At 37.8% G+C, this 24685-nt stretch overlaps 1 protein-coding gene across 3 annotated transcripts; it reads right to left on the bottom strand.

The window, feature by feature from the left end:
- Positions 1-1482: 1482 nt before the first annotated feature.
- On the bottom strand, positions 1483-24477 carry tom1l2 (target of myb1 like 2 membrane trafficking protein). 3 transcript variants are annotated; one of them, XM_014472404.2, is made up of 16 exons: positions 24369-24477; positions 18284-18368; positions 17104-17182; positions 16179-16328; positions 15213-15347; positions 14997-15140; positions 14759-14875; positions 13607-13740; positions 13436-13478; positions 12556-12727; positions 12210-12324; positions 11729-11804; positions 10918-10992; positions 5463-5522; positions 5029-5065; positions 1483-4770 (listed from the first exon to the last, which is right to left on the bottom strand). In XM_014472404.2, exons 1-16 carry the CDS (start codon positions 24418-24420, stop codon positions 4625-4627), a joined length of 1620 nt encoding a protein of 539 aa, XP_014327890.1. In that variant the 5' UTR covers positions 24421-24477; the 3' UTR covers positions 1483-4624. The 3 variants fall into 3 exon arrangements, with proteins under 3 accessions (XP_014327890.1, XP_023204846.1, XP_023204847.1); XM_023349078.1 differs by lacking the exon at positions 10918-10992; XM_023349079.1 differs by lacking the exons at positions 5463-5522; positions 10918-10992.
- Positions 24478-24685: the final 208 nt, after the last annotated feature.

Here is a 24685-nt window from a genome sequence, read left to right as displayed (position 1 = left end):
ATTACATCATGTGCTGCTGTCTTGCAGGAGTGGAAGTAGCGACACTAAAATGAAACGAAGGTACTTTTGTGAAAACAAAAAACTAAAATTGTAGATGTAACCTATTTATTGAAACTTACAAATAAGCACTTTAAATCCCAACATAAAAATAACTTTAATAAAAATAGACTAAAAACGATATAGTTCAGCAAAACAACAAACTAAAATGTTAGTACTTTTGATTTTTAACAAAACATTAAACAGGTTATGGTTAAAAAAAAAAGCAAATACATGCTAAAAAGATTGCAATTAAAACAAAATATCTTCTATAAACAAATAAGTACCTTTAAAATTTTATGGAAATAGGTCAGTGACCTACAGTAGCACTACATTGACAGTGGCTGTCACTGTGGCTAACCTTGTACTTTTGGGGTGGGTTGTTGGGCATGTCACGCAAATTTTATACACAAAAGTAATTATTTACACAAATGACAGATTTAGGTTTTATTCTAAAATGTATCTTTTACCTTCATGTTTCTCCTGATTGGAAGTAATATGAGAAATTTTGGAGTGGCAAAGCTAGTTCCAACTTGAATCAGAGAATCTGTGAATGGAGTTGAAGATTTGGATGATGCCAAGACTCATTGCCAAATTAATTTTAAAAATATCAGTGGAAACAGGTAAAAGGTTATTCAGGAATAATAATAAAAATGTTCGATTACTGTAATATAAATAAAAAATCTTCAATTGGAGAGGATGAATATACTTTAAGACATTTTTGGTTTTGTTGAAAAGTGGATAACAGATAAGTTGTTTTTTTTAAACCGATACTTCTTTTACGTATTATTTTGTCAATCTCAATATCAGAATCAGAAAAAAATTACCCTGAAACTCTAATCTGTCAAATGTATGTTCAGTCAGAAGCTTCTTCAAATTTGATGTAATACAGACCACTACAAGAGATCTTTCCTGCCAACAGCCATCACTATTTACAATAACTCTTTGAAGAATTTTAATTAATATAAGCTACAACATTTAATTTCTCTTTGGGATCCATCTTTACACTACACAAGTACACACATTAATTAGATCCTTTAGTAAACAAAATAAACCAGTAATGAACTGCACATCTTTTATAGTACTTCTGGGGAACAAGATGTATCTTAAATGTCTGAAAATTTTCTTAAAGAGTATCCCTTAAGGTTTTCTGGAGGCTTTTTAAAATTTCTCTTTATAAACCAGTGATTTTAAGACCAAGTCAAAAGAGATGAAGTTTGATTCAGTTTTTTTGCACAGCATCATGTGAACAGAATTTGTTGCTGCCTACACGACTAGTAGTTAAATGGACAACGTACCCATAACCTTAGGAGGAAGAGGAGGAAACACCCATGTGACAGTAATTGACCAGTAAGATGCAATATTAAGGCTTGGCTGCTTTCAGTATTAAGGAGTAGAAAACTGTCACACAAGACAAAAAACTAAAATAAAAACAGAGTAATGAGGTAGAGGTCACACATTGCTAGTGTTTTATTGGGCAGTCACACACGTGCAAAGAGTCAAATACAAATCTGATTGTAAGTAATGGCAGCAGACAGTAAGGTACAGCCACACAGACGTCGAACACCTGAGATGTCCAAACTTTGAGTACACACATTGTGTATTAATCCAGTTAATGACATACTGTATCCAAATATAGACAGCTAAGACATTTGTGAGAAACACTTTTGCAATCTTCAAAGAAAGTAACAAAAACACTGTTACCATTACTTATCCAAAGACTTGTGAAACACAAATACTGAAAATAGCAGAAGTTTCATTTGAAATCACCTCTGATGACTTTCTTGGAATCTGTCATTGAACAACCTGCACAGTAAGAGTTTTCAAAAAAAAACAAAAGGACTACAATTAATATCTCAGTTACCTGGCAACCATATTAAAACAGTTGTAACGATACAGCATTAATACCAAATAAAGATCAATACTACATTTGAACCAAGTTACATTTGAATATTACAAGGACTATGGAGAAAATATTGAGACTTTAGTAACTGTGAAAATAACAAATCATAGTTGTTTCCCCATAAGAGGTTCAGAGGTTCCGAATGAAAACTATTGATTCTAGTTATTAGGCTGTTATAGTAATTAAATAAAATTAATAATAGAGTATTAAAATAGGGGGGATTTTCTTATTTTTTGTTGGCTTTATATTTTCCATCTAAACCAAAGGTAAACTGTGGTTGGAAACATCTGTAACATAGGCAGAAATGTCATGCTAGAATAAACATCTGCCTCCCACCGCACCTAACAATGTTGTGAATGATACATGAACTATAATAATAAAATATAAAATAAATTTTAAATATTAAATCAGGAGAGTATGTTGACGTTTATAGATTTTATAGCATCAAATGTACGGAGATCCATCAGTGAGAATGCACATTTTTAAAGCTTGCATCATTCTAGTTTCAATACGTTGTCATGTAGGCAATTTTAAAGTCAACACTATTCATACTGATCATAAAAATAACGGCGGTTTTTCTATGCGAATGTCTAATATTGATGTTTTATCAAACTTAAACTTGACATCCTGGAATGAACCCAAACAAAAACTGGAGAGATGAAGAAACAAAAGCAGTGTGAAGTCATTTTTAAGATTCTTTCCCATCCCTAAAAAAAATATTAACTTTACAAACACAAAAGACAAAAAAAAAAAAACATATTAGTTTTTGCATCAAAGTGCAGGTATCATAATTCATAAAAAATAGTATATTCTTTTTACTGTCCATGCATGTTTTGGTAAGTAGATCTTATCAGAAATGTTAGGTAAAAAGTGGTTATTTTGTTTGCTTTTAAAATAGAAAACGTTCAATTAAAACACATACTGTGATCTTATGCATTTGTAGCCAATATTTGGGCAAAAATTTTAATTTAGATTGATTTACTTTTTTATTATAAAATGACATTAATCCCTAGCAAAAGTAAATAGAAAATTGTCCCTTTTTGTCCCATGTCTTGACACAGGCAACTAATCTTGCATAAACTGACGATGAGCGATGTGGGACACCTAAAAAGGTACAGTCCCACCTTCTCCTCCCGCCCCCATCAGAGAACAAATGTGAATGAGCCCATTATTTCAAAGCTTTACCCCAACCATATATATTTGCAGTGATGTTACGATATAAAGCATATATTTTGCTTGTGCAAGTTGACGCTTGGACGGTGTCGTAATATGAGAAAACGAGACAACATACGTTCATATGGTTCATGTTATATATGAAAAGAAATCTGCTCATTTATTATAGACCAAAAATGTTCATACTTCAATTTAATATTTCATACTGGATTTTAATTTTGTCAAAAAAAAGGAAAGGAAATTTGGAGCTTTTTGTACATGTCCAGAGAGGCATGTAATTCTTCAGTCATCACATTTGCATATTCGGAGGAGATTTTTTTTCTTATGTAAAAGTTTATTTTTCCTTAAATTGTGAAGAGTTAACAGTAAGATATATATTAACCGAATCCTATGTTTTCTTCAGATTGTGAGAATGTCAAAAACATTCACCCGTCCCATTTATAAGCTTTGGAGACGCTGAGCTGCACAGAGTATAAACAAATCTGGCCTATTTTAATATCACTTTGCTTGTGATTTTATGGTTTCATCACTTGAATTACTAAAATAAACAACATGTTTTTCAATCAATCACCAAAACAGGTACTGACTTCCACAGTTTATCCCTAACATTTTATACATTCTCTGTGTATAAATAAAATCTTAGTTGGTCATTAAAGCCTTAACGTTCTTTGGAATGGCTAAAAGGTGCTTGTAGCTGGTTGCTGTTCCCACTTCATGTTTGTATATATTTTTTCTGAATCTATAAAATATTCAATGGACAACTCTCTTCCCTTCAGTGCTTTGAAATGCGTTAATGAGTTTCCTTTTGTTGCCGTTACTATTACATTTCCCTTTGGTTAGAAGAATGCTGTGAATGCTTGGTTTATTGTGTTTTTCCAGAATATTCCTTTTTAATAACAAATCAGCCTCTTGTTTTGCAGTGTTATTGGCAAGCAGGGCAACACAGCACTTTTATCCACATTACTAAATTTTGCTATTAAGGATTCTTAAATGGAATATTTGCTGATTTAAAGACATAATCGATGAACCACAACTGCCACTGTAGTACATTATACAGCTTAAACCATTAGAAAAACAAATGCAATTAGCAATTAGCTGAATGTAGTAAAATAATATTCTAACTGAATGCTTCCATACAAATTCAATGCATGAGCCTGCAGTTTCTATTCGTCTTAGCAGTAATATACCACATTCTTACAGCACATGAGACGAGTTAGGTTGTCTTCACTTGGTGGGACTGCTGCAAATGAGCTGCAGGCCTGCGAGTTTTACATCCCACGATAACAGCCCTATACATCCATTCATAGTAAAACTCAAAGGCAGAGTGTGCAGTAAACACCATTGGCCTCAATGGGTTTAAGGGTAGGAGGAGCAAGGAGGTGGAGCTCACTCGCCACACCACTTCCATCCAGTCTGCAATAAAACGGAACTAGAAGAGCTGCTTTGGAGGGGAATTGTTTGCGATGACCTTCCGATTCCCCGCTGGAGAAGCTAATGTTCGCTGCAAACAGTCTACAAGGCAAAGAGGGCGTCCTCCGTCCGCTCAGACTTCTTGTGGGAGCCGGTGGGGGGACGAGTGGGGTGAGGAGGGTTAGCTCCGTGGGGAGACGGCAGAGTGTCCGCTGCCTTAGCTCGCTCCTCCAGGAACTTATCAAACTCTGTAAGGAAAAAAAAATCAATTCATCTTTGACACATATCAGTGGAAGGACAGTTCCTACAAATTTGCACAATGTTTGGACGATTGGGCAATACAAAGATTTGCTTTAACCTTCTTGAACTTTTCCACATTCTGTCACAACACAACCATGAACATATGGTGTTTTCCTGGGATGCTATGTTGACACGTGGTTTTCAACATTTTTCTGTACGAACAGAAATCTGAAAAGTGTGGCATGTTTACGTATTCATTCAAGTACCTTCACTGGTCACTCCCTCCTCAGCAGCATCTCCTTTCTATTCACAAGGGGGAAAAAATGCAGTTATAAAGACACAAACCTTTGAGAAACACCAGGAGGTCACGAAAGTCAAGTCATAAAATTCACACCAAGTGGCTCATATTCATGCAAACCCATCACACCAAAAAACCTCCCTGAGCCCCTCTATATCCTCAACAGCATTCAACCAGTTAACTTTAGTAGGACAGACCCAAACGCAGTGTTAGGTCCAACATTTGTGGAATAAACAGGCTCAAAATGAAAAAATAAATAAATAACATGAAGTTAAAGGAAAATATGATTAGTAACATAAAATGGATGGGTAAAATATGCTACCAAGAAAACAAGAGAGATGAGGAAAAGAAAAGACGGGGACAAAACAAAGAAAATCAATGTATAAAAAAAAAAAGTCTCACCACGTCAGCACAGAGCCACTCCTCTATATCATCCATGACAGAGGACTGCGATACGGGGATCTAAAGAGCAAAGCCATGGACAAACCACAGGGTCGCACCAAAGCCACAAAAATAAGAGACAAGCAAACCCCCAAAAAACATAAAACAGAGATACAACACACACAAATAACAAGAAGAATCACCAAAACCTCACAGACTGAAAGGATAAAAAAAATAAACAAAAATAAAAAAAGGGACAAAAACAGCTTCTCTGGATATAATGAGCAGCTAATTAGCCAGCCTACATGTGAGAACAGGATCTCCCAGTTTGCATATGGCTCTCATCGATTTCACTGCGCTTGCATAGCTGAACAGCCGATGACTGATGTCGCACAGCCGCAGTCCTTATTCCACATCATTAGTTAATCAGCAAATCGCTTGAGCGGGGATTCAGAGATTGATTGGATGCGGAAAGCTGGGAGCACGGGGACGGGCCGGTTGTACGGAGTATGCATGCTCACGGCACGGAGCGCAGGGAGCGAGAGTGGTGCTGCATGGCGTGCAGTGGCGGTGACGATGGAAGCCATGTCAGAGGGGGTGGCATTTTGGCTCATTTATGTCTGAATGAGGAGCTTGCTGTGCTACAAAAGTTTTAAAATCTTTCACCAGATTAAAAATAGAACATTTAAAACTACTTTGTATTTATTAGAGCAAAATTTGCCTCATAAACCCCTTTAAAATTATTCCGATCTTATGAAATATTATCAAAATCAAAGTTTTCATTCTTGGCTCAATCTCACTAAATCATCACAGGTAACAAAAGCCTTATTCTGAGGCCTTTTCACAGTACAAAATGCCGGGGGAGTTTTTTCTTTTTGTGAGAGCACAGTTTATGCAAAGGAGGAGTATATTAAAACACAGCTTGAGGCAGTAGGGCTAAAAAAAAAAAAAAGCCCTTCAAAGGACAAAAAAGTCATGCATCTATGAGAAGAGAGGAGGGAAAATTGCAGAGAAGAGAAAAATAACACATCTGTCCCTAACACAAGTTAGGAAAATGCAACATTTTGTATATAAAGTGAGATTAAACTAAAAGAATTAAACTCATATGGCTATAAGTATCTATGTTAGTTGTTTTATTGAGATTATTTACAAGCGAAATGTGCAAGATCTTATAAAACTCCCCACAACACAGCAATCAGTGCCGTACCATTAACTTTCTTTTCAATTATTTTCAAAAATACCAGAGAGAGTATGAAGACTAAAAACCTCTGTTTGATTTTATGTATGACCTTGAGGCAGGTCGGTGTAGCCTGACATAGACCATTACCTTCAACAGAACTCTGTCTGCTTTGTCCTTGCACTTTTAGAACAGATACACTCCAATGTCAGGGCCGGCCCAAGGTTGGACGGGGACCAAAGCTGGATTTCATTTAGGAGCGTGCCTGTAGAGACCACTGCCTCCCAGCAACCACTGTCTGTTTATTTGTTTGCATATTACATATTAAAGTACTGTTTTTAGAGTTAAATACTGAGACAAAGATGAATTCCCAAAACTGAAAGTAGGGTAAAGTGTCTTGGAGTCCAATGGACTAGATAAAGCGCTATACAAGTGCATAGTGCTCGAATTAACAAGCATCATTAGACCCAAAATTGTTCATACAAAGCATATGTATTATGTTTATGTGTATATCTTTCTCAATAGTCAGCGGCATTACAGGAATCAAAACCATTTTTGTAATTGTTTTAACAAGTTTCCACAAATATTTTGATGATTTATCTTTGGTGATGAGCACAAACTCCTTGAGGCTGCCATCACCCTCATCCTTCTCAACGTTAGCAAATTCCCTGCCTCCAGTGTTGTAGTACTCGAAAACGGTCTTGGTCTCGAGACCGGTCTTAAGACCATTTTTTGATAGTCTCGGTCTTGTCTCGGACTCGACCACATTTGGTCTCGGTCTTGTCTCGGTCTCGGACATTGAGGACTCGGTATTTTATTTCAAGACCGGTCAAGACCACAACTGTGAAAATAACGCTAAATCATCAGTATCAATTTCTTTAAGATCCTTCTTTTTATTGGATGCACTCCTGATTCAAATCCAAGCAATAACCCGTCTCATTGGTAAAAGCATGTTGTTGTTTTTTTAACTGCTGTCGCCCCACCCCCTTTCACCTTGAGCGCGGACTGCAGCACTTCGATTGAAAGTTACAAGTGGTTGTCTGAGAAGGGGATAAGATGTCAGCCAAATCATCGGTTATAAAATTTGGCTATTTAAATCACAAACAATACATTTGTAAAGCAACATTGAGAAAAAAGCATACAGCGCAATGTAAGTTCTGCAGTGCTTCACTATCAGAGACGGTGGGGACTACGTCCAACTTTTATCGACACCTTGAAAGAAAGCACAAAGAAAGGTAAGCTGTGTGTAAAAGTGATATTAGGAAAGCTAGCAAGTTAACGTAAGCAATTTCCTCGGTATCAAAATTATTCTACCCGGCCATCACACAGTTTTTATTTCAATATTAGCTACACATATTAAGTTAGCTAAAGTTATATATGTATGCTTTATCTTTTAGGGTGAATGTTCTCCTTTCTTATCCGCTATTTGCCACCTAGCTTGATGCACAAGTTGTCACCTAGTAGTGTTTGTGAAAACATGTCGGACATTACTGATTTAATTTAAAGAAGTGTTGATTCGTGTTGTGCATGGACAACGCTGTTTCAATTACAGCTTTCCTGAACATGTCTCCGTATTTCTGTCGGCTTCATGAGTGGATTGCAGCACATAGGTGGAAGCAGAGCAAAAATAAAAGTCTGAATAGATAATCGTAATATATTTTGGTTCTTGTTCAATACTTCTCATGAAGGAGAAGACTGATGTGGAAGTCTCTACCTATGTTTATTAATAACCATAATAAGGTGACGTACGTAACCATGACAGAACAATGGTTCGTAATGGTTCTGTCAATAAGTCACCATGACAGAACGTAATGGTTCGTAATGGTTACGTTCTGTAACGTAACCATGACAGAACGTAATGGTTCTGTCAGCATGTGCTGGCTTGTGCTGGTGGGTAACCCCAATGTCTCCAAAGCCATCATATATAATTTATTAATGTGCCAAACCTGATATGCTTAACCTTAAATAAGTTGTATTTTCTTGCATTGGTCCTACAATTAACATTATTAAGGGAAGTAAGCAAATGCAGTTAACCTTGAGAGACTGAGTCGACTGGACATATAATAACATCCTGTTCCTAAGTTAGATTTTTTCTTTCTCATGAAAAACAATTATGAGACAGTGAATGAATTCATTCACTGTCTCATAATTATGAACTAAGGTCAATGTAAGTTACATTGACCTTAGGAGCTGGATATAGCTCCTGACATTGAAGATAAGACGTGGAGGTGATGCTCTGTTGTTTGGCTGTGGGAACTAGTCTATAGATATAAGCAGAGAGTGAAGAGACTAATATGCCTCACCTTATGAAAAATTAATAAATTAGTTGCTTTGTATGGATATAGGCAAATTACTTTTAGAAACCACATTGTTATGTTGCCATTTACAATTTCAGGTCAATAAGTAACTTTTTACCAGTTCACTCTCTATGGTTCATACCATATCAGTCATTTAACTTACTTGTTTATCCATTTCAAAAATGTGATGGCCAAAATACCATTGATTTGCATTTTGTTTATCTACATGCGTTTCTAGTAACATTACATTACACATATTTGACATGTATTTGTAAACAAACCATCTGATCCAGCAAAAGGGTCTTAGAACTGATAAAAGTCAGTCATGTTTTTGTGCACGTATTTCAATGGGGTTTGTATTTCTGCAGATGGCAGTAGTCGCTCAGGGAGGAAGTGAAGGAGATCAATCTTTTTTTCAACAAATTATCTGTCTCATAACATATTGTCACAACTTGGTGATAGATATAGATTTATTTAAGAAAAGTTATATAATGTAGCTATAATCTGTATACGAGAGAGAAACGAGAGAAATGATTGGCATTTTTTCAGTTTTACATATTTGCACATGGTTTTGAAATAGCACATTTAAAAACAACATAAATGTATGTACTGTTCATGAAAGGCAGAGAAAATACTATTTTGATCGACTTTGATTGTTTGAAATTCTGTGATTACAACATAGAAGTACTAAATAAAGATGTTTATGTTTATTCCAGTTCTCTGTGTAAAATATCTAGGTGTTTTTACGTGAATGTGGGTCTTTTAGATCAATTTTAGTGATTTTGATCATGTTTCACATTTTATTGTCACATACTGGCGCTGGTCTTGGTCTTGACTCGGTCTCGACTTCCCTCGGTCTTGGTCTTGACTTGGTATCGGACCCTAAAAGTCTTGGTCTTGTCTCGGTCTCGATACACTCTGGTCTTGGTCTTGTCTTGGTCTCGGGTTAGGTGGTCTTGAACACAACACTGCCTGCCTCACTATCCAATGACATGTTCCTGGGCTACTTCAAAGTGACTAAATACAAAAATAAAATTATGGTATTTTTTGTATATAAAGTGTCCGTTCTTTAAAATCATATTTTCAATGTTAGAATAACAAATAGTTTCAATTAATTAAGAAGTTTTTATTCTTTATATAAAAGTATGTATTGTACTCAACTGCAAAAATAAGTTGGCTCATTTACTTTTGATATATACTGTTTGAGAACTTAATGGCTCTTCACTCCCCCCTGTTGGCCTGGGGTCCTGTAAGCAGCTTTTGAGTCTTCTTATGTCTCGGGTCAGACGCTCTGTACAAGATCGTTCTTGGATTTTTCCTAATTCTGCTTTTTAGCTGATTAAATCCTCAAATTGTTCAGTTTTGCACCAGAAGACCTTTACAATTTGCAAAAAAAATTGAATCGTTGGTGTGATTTTGCTGCATTGGGGTTATTGTGTAAGGTAAAATGAGTTATGTCCACTCATTTTGTTTTAGTTCATGACTGCTAAGTGGTGATGGAGCATATAAAAGCTTGATAAGAACCATTGGGTGCATTGTTAGAATTTAACACCTACAACAATGAACACAATGTTTAGTGCTCTGTCAAAAAACAAACAGACAGTATAATAGAGGTGGGCAAAATTTGTTGTATCTTGAATAATTTTTTCATATTTTAAAAGAGGAACACAAAATGAAAACTTTGCATGCATAAAAATTTTATATTTTCTCTCAACTAATCCACTTAAAATAAATTGTATAAAGTTAGTATTGTCACTTTGCATTTGACGTTGTTTTCATTTCATCATAATTTTCCCCCACCACTAGAACACATCTGCATTTAAAATGAAAGTGAACGCTAAAGGAGATTAAACACTGTTATTGGGATTGGTTAAGGATTTTAAACCACAGTGGCGAGGCGAGGCAAAACAGCAGCTGATGAAGATGGTAGATGATGCAAACGTAGATGCTGGTAAACAGGACGGGAGGGCTAGGAGGACACACTGTGGATAAGAGTCCTCACCATTCCTTGGGTAATAAGCCAGCTGTCTATGGGCAGCTCCTGATCTGCTGGGTTATCATCCCCTTTTACCCTCAGCTGAATCAACAACAGAATAAGACCTTACACAAGAGAAGAAAGGCCCCGCCACAGCAAAGCACACAGTCCAGAGGAAGAAGACACAGGAGAAGTCAAAAGTGCAAGAGGCGACTTTCATTCACAGAGAATAACGTTAAAAGGAGAACAAAAAGAGAAATGTATCATTCCGTAAAGATGGAAATGAGGAAAACAAAGTGGGGAAAAAGAATTTGAATTCTATAAAAAGTGAAATATCCTAAAAGGAAAAACTTGACGAAAACTACTCAGAGTTTGGAAACACATGACGAGATAACTTCCACATAAATTCCAACGTTTGCTGAGAAAAAGGACAGAAAATCTTGAAACTAGTTTCAGACTCCTGAGTTGAAGTGTTTGGGAGAACCAACTGCTATCATCCATTTTTAATCCATCCTTTTAAATGATAAAAAGATCCAGAGTGAACATGTCTGTGGCCTAAAACATGTCACTGGTTTAATCTGCTTCCACAATCCAAACTTGTCCACTTTATTTCATCTGGAATTAATGTTGTAAATATAACCACCAGCTTCAGTTAAATAATTATACGAAAAATTACACGGTGCAAAACCGAAAAAAATACAGTATGACTTACTATAAACTGTAGGGACCCAAAAATCTGACAGATTTGTAAAAACATCTTGACTTCTCATATAAATATTCCCCTCCACGCCCCATACATGGTAAATCTGACACAAAGTGGACGCTTTGATGTACTCACCCCACTTGTGTTTTGTTGCCTCACATCCAAAGCAGAGGCCAGGCCTCCCAGAGCATGGGGGTCTTCATATTTTACACTGTGCACCAAAACAATGAAAACTAAAGTTAACACTGGCAATTCAGAAACAGAAAAATAAACAAAAACCAGATTAGATTAATTCTGATTCAGGCAATCGGACCTCTAACCTCTGTGGTATTGGCGTTAGTGATATTATTGTGTAAGGTAAACATCATAAAGGAAAGAAACCCCAAATGTGGGAGGGAAAGTGTGGCAAAGAAACAAAGAAGCTTAAGGCAGCATGTAAAAAATCCTGCTTCATGGTTTGAGGACGATGATAATGAGAACAGTGAGGGATCAACCCACAACTGCATAATTGGCACTTGGTATCGACCTGACATCTATGGAAATGTCCACAAGAAAATATAAGGAAGGAGGAATTTGCTAAACACAAAATAAAGACCTTACTGATATTAAGACTTACTTTTTGCGTTGCTCCGCCAGTGAGCTGCTCCTGGTTTGGGCAAACATGTCAAAGTCGTCCTTGTTGTGGCCCGACAGAGCCGTGAGGGTACCGCTAACACTGTCAGAACTTACATCTGGAACAAGAGATGAGGAAGGGAAGATTGGATGATTTTGACAAAAATAATTAGATCCTGAATGAAAACACACTTAAAAAAAACCTAAATCGGGAACTAAACATTGAAGGAAGAAGGTTCTAGGTATACTGACTAAATTATATGAACTGACGCTCATTCAAAGTCCTCCTAACAGGTACTTTTTCCTGTTCTTTGGATCTTTTAGAAAACTAATTCTAACTTTGCCCCTACCAAGACTAGCGAGTGCAGTAGATATGGAGGCTGTGGAAGGGTTGTGGGCAGGGGAGGCTGTGGCTCTGTGGGCGGAGCTGGACGAAGGGCTGGACACAACCCTGGGTGTAACCACGGCAGGGGAGCCTGGGCCCAGGTCTATGAGGTTGTCTTCTGTAGGCTCCGCTAACATCTGAGAGGACAGACAGGAAAACAGAAACTTTAAACATAAATATGTGTGAATATGCAATGTTTAGGTAACAGAATAGCCGACAACTGTTTTGCAGATCAACTATAATTGTGGTTTATTTAAGTTTTCGTTCACAGATTGATTGATTTAAAGTGACTTCTATTAAACAACACTCAGGTTTGACCACTTCAGCTAATATTTTTGAATCGGCTTTGCAAAAGAACAGAGGTACAGTGCCTCCCAAAGTACGCTTTCAACTTGTAACGTTTCTCATTTAGCAGGATTTAGTGCAATAGACCAGCATAAGTATGAGTATGATGATAAAAGTGACCCTGGTTTATGAAATTATTCACAATCATCTCAATTTGTTTTAGCCACATCTCCTAAAACTGCCTTCAACTAAACTTTTGAGGTACATCACTGACTACACAAACAAACAAAGAAAGCACAGAACCAAATATCAACACAAGCAGAAACATGGAGGGTCATAAGCGCTGATGGTTTTTCCTTCAATTCGACTCTCCATTTTCACAGTTTGGAACATTTTTCATATTTGTTTGTAATTTCTTGTGTAAAGCATAACAGAAAGCCAATAACAGTGAACGATTCAGATACTAATGAAAACAAATTAAGCTTGAAAAAAAGTCTCAATTAAATGTCAAAAATGTGCTGCTTTTTTCCACAAGCACAGTCTCTCTTGATGACACTTACCCCGTTGTTTTGTGCAGCCCTGCCCGATCTGTATCTCTCATACCTGTGAGCAACGGAAAATCACTTTCATATTCAAAAACCATATGACTAAGGTATTTAGCCAAAAAAATGCTTCAGAAGAACGAGTTCAATAATTAGAGCACGTTTTGTGACATTTATGCATTAGGGCACCTCTCATATCGAAGGAATATATTGTTGAGGTCATCGTTGACGTGCAGCAGCTCCTCGGTCACTTCCTCGTTGGACACACGACTTATCAGCTCAACCACTCTCTGCTGCATGGCGCGGCACGTTCTGTTCAGCTCCTGGGTGGAGGGACACGCCGACAGATTGACACGCGCGGGGAAGGGACACAGAAAACAAAAGAGCTGTGAGGACCACACAGCGCGGTGAAAAAAAAAAAAAAACGCCAATCCAGAAACAGAAATCATGTTTGATGAAAACAAAACTGCGCCGAGGTTTAACAAACAAATATCCGTAACAGAGATGAGAATATTTGCTCAACTTCATTCAGTGCGGTTCTGTAGCAAAAAGATATTAACATGATTATAACTGGCAGCAGTTTGTGAGCAGCAAGCCAGATCTGTCAGGCTGACACGAATACCTGAGTGGATTTGGCCAGAGGAGATTAAACTCTGCATGGGTCCCTGTAACACTGGCTGATGGCCAGTTTAGAGAATTTCACCTCTATTCCTCAGTCTCACACCTCTTTAAACTGCTAATGGTGTGAAAACTTGACACACTGCACCTCCTGGTGGACGCTCAGTGCTATAACAACTCATTTTGGACACAACAACAGGAAAACATTTTTGGTCAAAAAACGTTGTAGTAACACACACCTCCCAATTCTGACTAAGATAAAGAAACTGCTAACACTTAGCAGCTGCTCAAGCTATCAGATTCTGTCTCAGAAGCCCAAACTTGCTGACATTTAATGCATTTCTCCTTGTCAACTTGTTGCCATAGTTTCACAAATGTCAGTTCCTGACTGGCTAATCAAGTCTATTTCCATGTGGACTGGGAGAAAATATTTTCCTCAAAAGAGGAGAGAGTTTTTCCTTGAAAGCAGCCTGACCCAATCTGGTGAAAAGCCCTGATTGATCTGTGGGGTATGAACTGAACTAAATGCCTTTTTTCACCGCGTGGTACGCTAACATGCATCTTGTTTTAGCGAAGATCACAAACCAGTGAAGCTTACCAACTGGTAACTCAATGGCTAGGGTAAAGAATTCATTCTTCATGTGTGTTTTTGAGATTATACGACTGTTCACATGTGGACATTAGTAGAGTTTGAAGTATCTGAGGATAAAGTTCAAATGTTACCTGGAGCAGTTCTAAGTCAGAAGCGTCTTCCTGGCCGGGGACCAGCTCCGTAAGCATCTCTGACATGACTTTGATGTTTCCTCTCACGATGTCCAGCTCACTCCGCAGCCGGGCGATCTGAGAGCACAACAACTCCATAAAGGCCTTCCAGTCCGTTTCTGCTTCAAATCGCATTTTATTCATTGCACAATTACAAATCCGTGGCTAAAAATGCAGCTATGGAGCTGTGGGTCATCACCTGTTCAGGTGTGGCAGTGACGGGGCTGGGTATGCTGGAGGCCTGCGTGGCGGTGGGAGTGGGCTGAGTGGGTTTCGGATTGCCAGGAGCCGACGCATTAGGAGCGAGGTACTTCATCATCCCTGGGTCCACTTCAGGTGTGCCCTGCGATTCGAGAGGAAAAACTGAGCAGAAGTCCTCTGCTAACTAACATGCAGAAAGAGTTTTTATTCTTGCCCTTTGTGGCGTGTGGATGGGAGACAAAGCATCCAGGTCGGCCATTGGAAACTCAACACCTTTTCTCTTCAGCTCCTCATAAATGTGGACCACGCCAGTCAGATCAGGACTGCTCCTGAAGGCATCAGCCCAGGACTGTTAGGAAAAATAAATGAAGGGGGCAAATATTTAGCTTTTTTTCCACTGAAAATGAAGGTGAGTGAATAAAGCATCTTCCTCTATAAATACTTAACTGTGTAAACATTCCTTCTGCAAACACTGATAAATAAGTAAACAGTCGCCATCTGTTGGCTGAAGTGACCTCATGTAGTAAAAAAGCAACACTAGAAACATCTTACAAATGGGGCATAAGGGACTCACCTGACCTGCAGCAGCTTGCAAAACTAATCTTGAACTTTTCAACACTTTGTTGTCATGCAACCACGCATTTCAATGAGCTTTGAATTTTAAGTGACAGATCAACACAAAGTAGCACATAATTGAAAAGTGGAAGATAAAGATGCAGAGTGTTCATAAAAAAATATATATATATATATATATAGCCATTTTAAAAATTTGCCAATTTCCTTCAAAAGACAGAACAAAATATAGAGTAGTTCTGGAAAACAACATGTTAGAGGATGCAAAAGATGTGAGACTGAAGCTGAGGTTCACCTTTCTGCAGGACGACAACCCTAAACATAAAGCCAGAGACTCACTGGCCCAGTTAAAGTCCAAATCTGAATCCAATTAACAATCTGGCAAGACCCTCTTCTTAAAATCTGAGTGAGCTTGAGCTACCTTGCAAAGATTGGGCAAAACAAAATATGAAAAAGTTCTATGAAACATTTGGCAAGGTAATGTTCGTTCTGTACCACAGAACCGCTGATTAGGGCAGCTGTAAACAGGAAAAAAATAACAATTCACTTATAACATTATAGAAATAGTTACAACAGGGGGGAAAAAAATGAGAGAAAGCTCCATTACTTGTATGAGGGACAGAACTTTGTCTTGCACTATTGTGGGAGGATTGGCTTTGGGAGAGATGATTTTGACCAGGACGCCATCAATGAAATCTCTGTGGGCCACGTGGATGTGAAACCTGTGACCGCAGTTCTTTACACACGTCTCCAACACCTGCAGAGAGCAAAACGATCAAGCAGAGACGTTACAAAATGAGAAACAGAGGAGGAAGTTGAGGAATTTACACAGCATCAAGTTTGGTTTGGAAGAAGCTCGGTGTTCTGCTGTTTGGCATAAATGGTAACTGTCTATGTTTTTAACAGACATCCGAAGTCTTCTAGAGGCTTTTATATGAGGCACAGAAGGGACAGAAGGGAAAAGAGGACACAAAGAAAAAAGGGGAGGAAAAAAAAGAAGGATCAATGTAAGGAAGAACACAAAAAAGAAAAAAGAAAAATTGATAAAAGGATGGAGGTTGTATGACACAACAGACATGCTTTCCTGTCAATACACTATCAAACAAAGGTCAATGGAGCCAAAAAAATCCTTTAAGAATGGAAGTGAAAACACAGGAAAGAAATAATAAAAAGACATAAGGAAGAACAACATTTGAGATTGTGAATGCAATCTTTTTTCATACTTAGATGTTGAAAATATTAAATTAAAAACTTTTCCAGGCTAAAAGTTTGGAAAGTTCACTTATTGTTGAACTTTCTGCATACCACAGGAAGTGTAGGAAGACACATTTCTACAGTCCATTAACCGAACAGGAAAACTAATTGACTAACTCATTGTCTCATGTTTTTCATTCAAACGTGTTTGTGTACATTCAGGTTTTTCTGCAACACATTTAAGTGCTTTCCGAGCTTTCTTTGCACAAAGCTCAATGCTATCTCTGCGGAATTGCCACATAGGCCTTCAAATCCAGCTGAACGCATGAACAACCTACCGTTAGCACCAGCATGACCTCTCTGTAGTTCTTGTTGCTGCTCAGTCTCTTCTTCAGGGCCCGCATGGCGTCTTTTGGCCTGGAAGGAAGAACAGCATTGAGTGCCCCCGGCTGCGAGCGAGCAGAACACCACGGACTTCGCTGGAATGGAGTATTTTCGGGGTCGCGATAACAGATGCCGGTCTGTCTGTGAGTGAAACTATTTGAGTGATACTGAGAAGAACTGTCACACCATCTGCCTGTCTCTTTTTTTTTCCCCTTCTGAATGACGACAGAAAGCCTCTCCCAAAAGGCAAGATCAAAGCTACCCATGCATAAAGAGCTCAGGCTGGCTTCCTGCCTAATACTACCCATCCCTTCAATGAAGATGGGGCACAATAAGCTCTTATGAGCTCATTCATAAGCGCATAACAGGTACTTAGCAAGGCTGCTGAAACTGATAGAGATGGAGGTAGACAAAAAAATAAGTCAGAATCTTCTTTTTTTGTGTGTGTGTACGAAGCACACGAGTGCAATCGGAGGACATATTTCAGATTCTTTTGTTATTGGGCGTTGGGTCTGTTTTGTTTTATCTTGTTCAAGTGCACACCATCTGCTGTCACACTTTTAAAAAAGCTTTGTGTGCAAAAGGCACACACAGCATGTTAGGATGACAGCTAACAAAGGTTACTCAAAACATATTCAGAATCTCCCGAAATTCAGGTTTTTTTTGGGAGTTTAACAGTTTCGCTGAACATCTTGAAGACAAAATGTTCTTTTTTTTTTTCTTTCCCTCTCCAGATCTGCTTTTGTTGAAAGCTGGCAGTGAGAGTGGCAAAACGAGAAGGAGAGAGAGAAAGAGAGAGCGTCTGCACTGGAACCAATCTGCTAAATCTGCCAGCCTCATGCTTCACTGCAAACCGGGCCCGGCTGAGGATCTGAAATCTTTCATTCATTCAGTCAGTGACACAGGAAAACAACAAACAAAAGGGGTTTTTGTCCGGTGTGCCGACTTCTGGCAAAACGACAGTAGGCAGTGCATTATTCGCTTCAGTCACTCGCTCCGCCCGTCCGTCCGTCCTTCGATAAGACGGTGGAAGCTCCGTCACAAGCTGCCGTGGGAGTTTAACTGTTTTTGGACCACAGAGCGATAAGAATCCGAGGCCAATAATAACACCGTTAATGAACAAAAGTTGCTCACCCCTCGTCTGTCTCGTTTATGATGTCACAGATCTCCATGTTCAGAGTCCAGTCCTCACTCTGTAGGCCTCCGTCTGTGGCTCTCTCTGGAGGAAGAACACAGAGACGTCAACCAGACTTCTAGTGACTTTCTGCATACATGAAAAATGACACCATATATAAAAAAAATTAATTTCATATTATAATATAGTATTATATTAACCAATATAATAAGTGTTATGGTTACTCTAAGTTTACAACCTAAAGATCAGCAAAACCAGACACCCAATTAGCCAAATGTGGTTTGACTAACAATCAGCAGGTCAAATAAATAAAAAACTACAGATTATTTTTATTTATTAAATGCATTAAAACACTTTTTGCAAGTCTGTTAACACAACACAGCATGATGTACTTGTGGGGGAAACAGGCGTGTTTGGGAGCAAACTTGTTGACAAATCTTTTGCTTCCCTGTTTAACTCAAAGCAATCGGCAGAACATTTTTCCTTTCAAAGTGTCTTTGATTGAATTTTTGAATTAAGCCATAATTTCAACAGAAATATGATGCCTTAAAAGCAAATATGAATTCTAAAAATGTACGGATTAGACTTTTCTTGTCCCACATTGATTTCCAGCATCTCTGAGGTCGCACCTATCGATTCAGTAACGTTTTTCCTCTTGAGGACTCGTATATTTCAGGGGGGAAAATCTGCTCCATGTTCTGAGGTAGATGTTGCACTGTTAAATCCAACACCTTATTAAGGAATTACAAAAATATGTTCATTTATGCATCATTTCTGCTTATGTCCCTAAATTTGATGAGGCGCTTATTGAAATCATGGATCAATGCATTCTTAACAGAAACAGTGATAGTTTAAATCCATTGACTGAAAGTAATTACTATCTACAAATACACTAATCCCTCAAAGCGCTTTTCACCCAGCTGCACCCACAAACATACACATTAATACACAGATATAGAGATAAGTAGGCAACTTGGGGTTAAGTGCTTTCTCAGGGCCACATCCACAACAGCTCATCCTACTGAATCATACTTGGTAGCATTTAATTAACAGGAAAAAAAGAATTTGGGATTTTTCAGCATTTCGCCTGGTGGTTTCTGGTATAATTCTCGTATCTGGAAAAAAACAACAACAAAAAAACGGTAAGACCTCAAAGGTGCTGTTCAGTAAAATCCTGACTGATGCATGTCTAAAAGTCACACTTTGTAACCAATCCAGTAAGCAGTTAAGAGCAAATCAAGCTACAGTAAGTAGTTCATACCACATAAGATTAGAACTTGCTGCAAAAATCTAATGTTATTTTTATGTACTTAATTGTTGAACATTAAAGCACAAAGCCCTCATCAATGCGGTCAAGTAGAATGGTTGTTAATGCCTGGGTTGAAATGTTATGCAGATGTTCACAACAAAGCAATATTCTTTCTGGTCAGGATGACCAGAACCAACAACTACATTTGAAGAAGACATTCTCACTTAAAAACAGCCACATAAAGTGATGGAATTACATTTAGCAGAAAATAATGAAAACAAGCTGATGGAGTCTATTTGTTTACCATCTCCGTTGCAGATCAGCAGAACACAGACATTACAATGAAAGAGGCACCAAAGCAATAAAAAAAAATAAATTAAAAAAAAAGCACATTAGTTATATTGCTCTGAGGTTCCTCTTTTAGAGGCCATGTGTAAACATCATTTGTTATTTGTCCTTACTGGAAATGACCTCCTTTTGTCCTGTTTAACTTTCACAAACTGCACATCGGCTTTAAATACTTTAAAGCAGTTGCCTTTGAAATGAGAAGTCAACACACACACACATTCACTCTTCGCTTTTAAAAGCATTTTGGATAGAGGTAGGGGATGATGATGAGAACAATGTGATGATCTGAAACTTAGGGTATTGTTGTTCATCGCCTCTTTTCTTTTTCTGTTCTGACTCTTAGCAAGATGTCTGACCTATTACTAGTTACTATTTATTGTAATTAGTTAGGCTATAATTTATTCCAATAGAAATAAGCTTTGTCTTTGTTTCATTTTTTTTTAAGTTGGCTTGCATTCGGTGTTGTCTCCCAGCCTCTCTTTTTTTATTGGCCCACAGCAACACGCATGTGAAGTTGAGTCGCTGATCGCATCTGCAAAAAAAGATGGAGTCATGTAGAAAAATTAAACCAAAACGACACCTAACACTGCGTCCAACTTCTGCGTCTTAAGAGCATCTAGAAGTTGAGTTTGGAGCAATTAACCACAACACCCTTCCTTTAAGCTCCTCAAACGGATTGTGGAGTCAGGGCGGGACAGAGCACGAGAGAAGGAACGAAGAGGAAGAACAAACAGGAGAGAAGAGTCGCAATGGCGTTAAGCAAGTTTCGGTAATGAAATAAAGCACATTGGTTTAGTGTCAAAACCCTCCCAGCCCCCACAGGTCTTAGTAACTGATAGCAAAACTGAAGCCAGCTGATCACGTGTATAATGGTGACGAGCTGTACCACGTACTCGCCAACAAAGCTGCAAAGTTCCTCTCCAGCCCATCTCTCCTTACAACTGCTTGCCTTGTCCACATAATTGTTTGTCATTTTGTTCAAATGTTTCATCTTTGCTGCCCTAGCCAGCAATATTAAATCTCTGATACCAGTTGTTCAGAGACAACTGAACAATTGTTTTATTAAAAAATAAAAATATAAAATAAAATAAAATAAATTTAAAAAAAAAGACTTGACATGCATCGGTCGTCTAGTACCATCTTTGGGCCAAGTAAAATGATCGGTTGCCCGTCCCCTGCAGGGTACAGATCACAATTACTTGGTCAGAGCCCCACAGGGTGCAGCAACCCATCTGCTGTCTGCCTGGGGATGCAGATAGCTCTGTGAAATGGTGAAACTCAAGATGTGCAACACAATGCGAACTACTGCATGAAGCAGGGGGGCGACTCCACCGTAAAACACAGGAGATAATGATCATCCTTTTTTATTTACATTCGTTAGATTACCAAACAATGAGTAAAAAAAATGATTCTAAAACATTTTAAGCTGTTTTGTATGCTTAAATCGTGTTGCTGATAAAAGTACCACAAATAGCCAATAACCCAATGCTAGTTTTAAAAAGAATAAATAGCTCAGTTCTATAAATCTGCAGATTTGTCTGACTGTTTTAGAAATTTAAATGTTGGACATGTAACAGTTCCACAACACATATCTGATATTTGATTTTGCTTGTAAAAAAGAAAAAAAAAAGAAGTGGCAATGCTTTGTCCAGCACTTAAACTGAATACAACAGGTTATTTTTTTATACAGCGAGTGTGGAAGTTTATCTCTGTCTTCTTCTAGCAACTAAAGTAGTGATTTTGACAAAAACCTAAACTTATATATGGCAAACTGAAATTAAAGCACACAATCTAAATAGAAAGACAACAGAAGACATTCTGAACTGCAACAATGGAACAAGGAATATTCTTTTTTCCATATTTGTCAAGACTTGGAAAATGACCATATCAAATTAAATATCTTTTTAAACATTGTCATGAAGTTAGTCAATGCAAAGTTGGCACTACTAATAAAAATATCATTTTAAACAGCTCAAATGAATGAGTGTAGATATAAAATCTACAATATAAAATCAAAACATTGAAACACTGCAATCAGAACCTAAACTCTTGCATTAAGATTACAAATATGAGTATATAGATGCATTTCAATAAATTATTAAGTCATTAAAAGGTTAAGCAATATAACTGAAAAAGGGAAACTTGTTTTATAGTTTTACTTACATCAGTTTTCCAAGTTTTCAGTCTCAAGAAATAAGAGTTTAGGACCAATGAAAACACCTTTAAAATTCTTACATATTACATAACGATGCGAGTGACATTTATAAAGAAGACAGGCATTGACACCCTCTATAAGTTTTGAAGAACAATAACGAGAAGTGGAAGGAAAAAGAGTGTTAGAAAAAAGTTGCACAAGTGACAGGGATAATCACGGCCTCGAAAAGAAAGTGAAACAGAGAAAAGAAAAAGGACTGGACTGTAAGTCAGTTGGTTGAGGCCGAGTATGAATTTTCAGTCAAGCGATAATTTAGGGAGACATGTCATCTGTTGGTGTTGGTCTAATTGTGTTTTATGAAGTACAAAGTTGCCAAAAGGGTAGAGTCATTTATGTTTCCCTCTGCCAACAAGAACTAATGCGATGTTGACTTCATTTTCCAGCAGCACTTGCTTCCTGTTTACACTTCCAAAAATGTAGTACATTTGATTAAAGAAAAAAAAATACCTGCTTTAATGACTGTTGTTATGCTAGAATGGCCAGAAATCTGGCCTGACCTAAACACCGTAGAGAATTTACAGAGTGTTGTCAACAGGAGGTTGCAAAACATACAATCCAACAATGCAGACCAGCTGAAGCTTAAACAACCTGAGCTTTCTTGACACTAGAGCGTCTGTGGAAATACTTCAAATTTAATGATCATGGAGCCTCGTCATGAAATCTGCGCTTGATATTTCTAGCAAAAATATTCTGTGATGCAGCAAAGTACTGACTAAAAGCGCTAAATATGGCATACGTCTCAAAATCTTATGTATAAAAAAATGTTGTGTGTGTTTTTCTTTGTGCAAGTCGATGACACAAAATCCAAATGCGATGTATTATATTTATGGTAAAATTAATGCAATAGGAGCACTGATCAAGTATTGTGTGCATATACAGCGGAGTACATTTGATTAGATTTAAAAATTCTAATTGAAGAGTACATTATTGATACAAAAAGAAAATTAAATGTTGTAACTTATACTATCCAAGGCTCTTTAAAGAGTTATTGTAGATACTGATGGCTGTGGGCAGGAAGGATCTCCTGTAGCAGTCTGTATGACAGCAGTTCTGACGAAGCCTCTGAAGACTCTCTATAAAGAGGATGCTCAGGGTTGTCTGTAATTTTCTTAATTTTAGAAATAATCTTTCTTTGCACCATAATCTCCAGTGGTTCTTCATCGGGTTGTTCAGCCCTGGCTCTGATGCTGATGGCAGAAGAGATTACACTCTCCACAAACAGACCGATAGAAGATGTGCAGCATCTCAATGCAAACACTGACGGACCTAAGCTTCCTCAAGATTACAGTCGGCTCTGTCTCTTTTTATAGATGGCTTTACTGTTGCGCATTTATATTCCTCAACCACTTCCATTTCTTCTCCCGTGATGGAAATAGGATTTGTCTTCTGCAAGTTTCTTTTGAAATCTACAATTATCTCCTTTGTTTTGTTTACTCAGCTTCTCGTCCATCTATGGCACACCTGACGATTCCAGGTCATCTGAGTATCAGGAGTCTGATTTGTGCTTTAAGTACTGGACAAACATTTCACTTGCTCAAAGTTTCTGTATTGCAAATCATTTAATATTTGTTTGATGTACTATTGTTATTTTTAAAGAAACTTAATGTAAGGTTTTGATTTGTTACAAACCATACTCTTACCAAAAATAAATACTTGAAATGTACTCTGCGTGTAGAAGAAAAAAAAAATCACATTAGTTCCACCATTGAAATCACATTACTGAAATAAATAAGCGAATATACTGATTTGCACCCGTTTCATCTTGCTACATGTTTTTTTTATGATCAATCAAAACAATTAATTTGCCTAGATGGAGTGTAATTTAAAGCTACACCAACATGGGGTGGGGAACACCAAACTGCTTCCTTCTGTGCTTCAGTTCTGTAATAAGTACCACATTATTAGACGGTCTGGGTGTTTTACATTAAAAACGACAGTGACCAAACAGTCTGGTCAATCTCGGCAAGCTATCTTAACAGTCAAATATCATCACTTGCCACGAAATCTCAGTGATTTATTTTCCTTAAAACCTGCAAGTCTCTGCTCTCACAGATAAAGGGGGATTTACCAGAACGAGAAAAGGCAGTAAGGAGAAGTTACTCAGATTTTCTGGCTAACGTTAGCTGAGAGCTCATTCCGAGGGGATGACGTTGGCTAGGAAGATGCCAGCAAAGCGCGCTCTACTCTCACCAACGTAAGAGTGAATTATAAATATCTCGATGTATCAACAAAACAACACATCTCTAATAAACACCGTCGCAGCTTCACCTACCTATACACTGGCCCACAGGCGTGCTGTAAGGATTTCCAAGTAGAAACTCCATTTTGACAACAAACGATCCGCTTTGGAAATGACGGAGGCTGAGGGCGAGAGGCTGCTGCACGGGTAAGCCCCACCCACTGGTAAATCCTATTGGATGAACTGACATAAGCCCTGAATCTGATTGGCTGAAATTGTGTCAATTGTAAATATATGGTAAAAAAAAAAAATCTACGTAGTCCTGAATTTCTCAAAAGTATCTAACGAATTAAACAATACGCAAGATAAGCTTCAGCATAAGAGATATTTCATAGTTTTCCTTAAATTTT

This window comes from Xiphophorus maculatus, chromosome 16 (genome assembly GCF_002775205.1).
Source record: "Xiphophorus maculatus strain JP 163 A chromosome 16, X_maculatus-5.0-male, whole genome shotgun sequence".
Lineage (NCBI taxonomy): Eukaryota > Metazoa > Chordata > Actinopteri > Cyprinodontiformes > Poeciliidae > Xiphophorus > Xiphophorus maculatus.
The sequence above is the reverse complement of the archived record's forward strand: the minus strand, read 5'-3'. Positions and strand labels throughout refer to the sequence as shown.

What these genes read in the sequence shown, in the direction of transcription:
- tom1l2 (XM_014472404.2), bottom strand. Translation starts at nt 24,420, where the DNA reads ATGGAGTTTCTACTTGGAAATCCTTACAGCACGCCTGTGGGCCAGTGT. An exon ending in AGTGGCTCTGTGCTGACGTG is followed by an intron (nt 5,066 to 5,462) that starts GTGAGACTTTTT and finishes CCTTGTGAATAG; the next exon opens with AAAGGAGATGCTGCTGAGGA. An exon ending in GGAGGGAGTGACCAGTGAAG is followed by an intron (nt 4,771 to 5,028) that starts GTACTTGAATGA and finishes TTTTCCTTACAG; the next exon opens with AGTTTGATAAGTTCCTGGAG.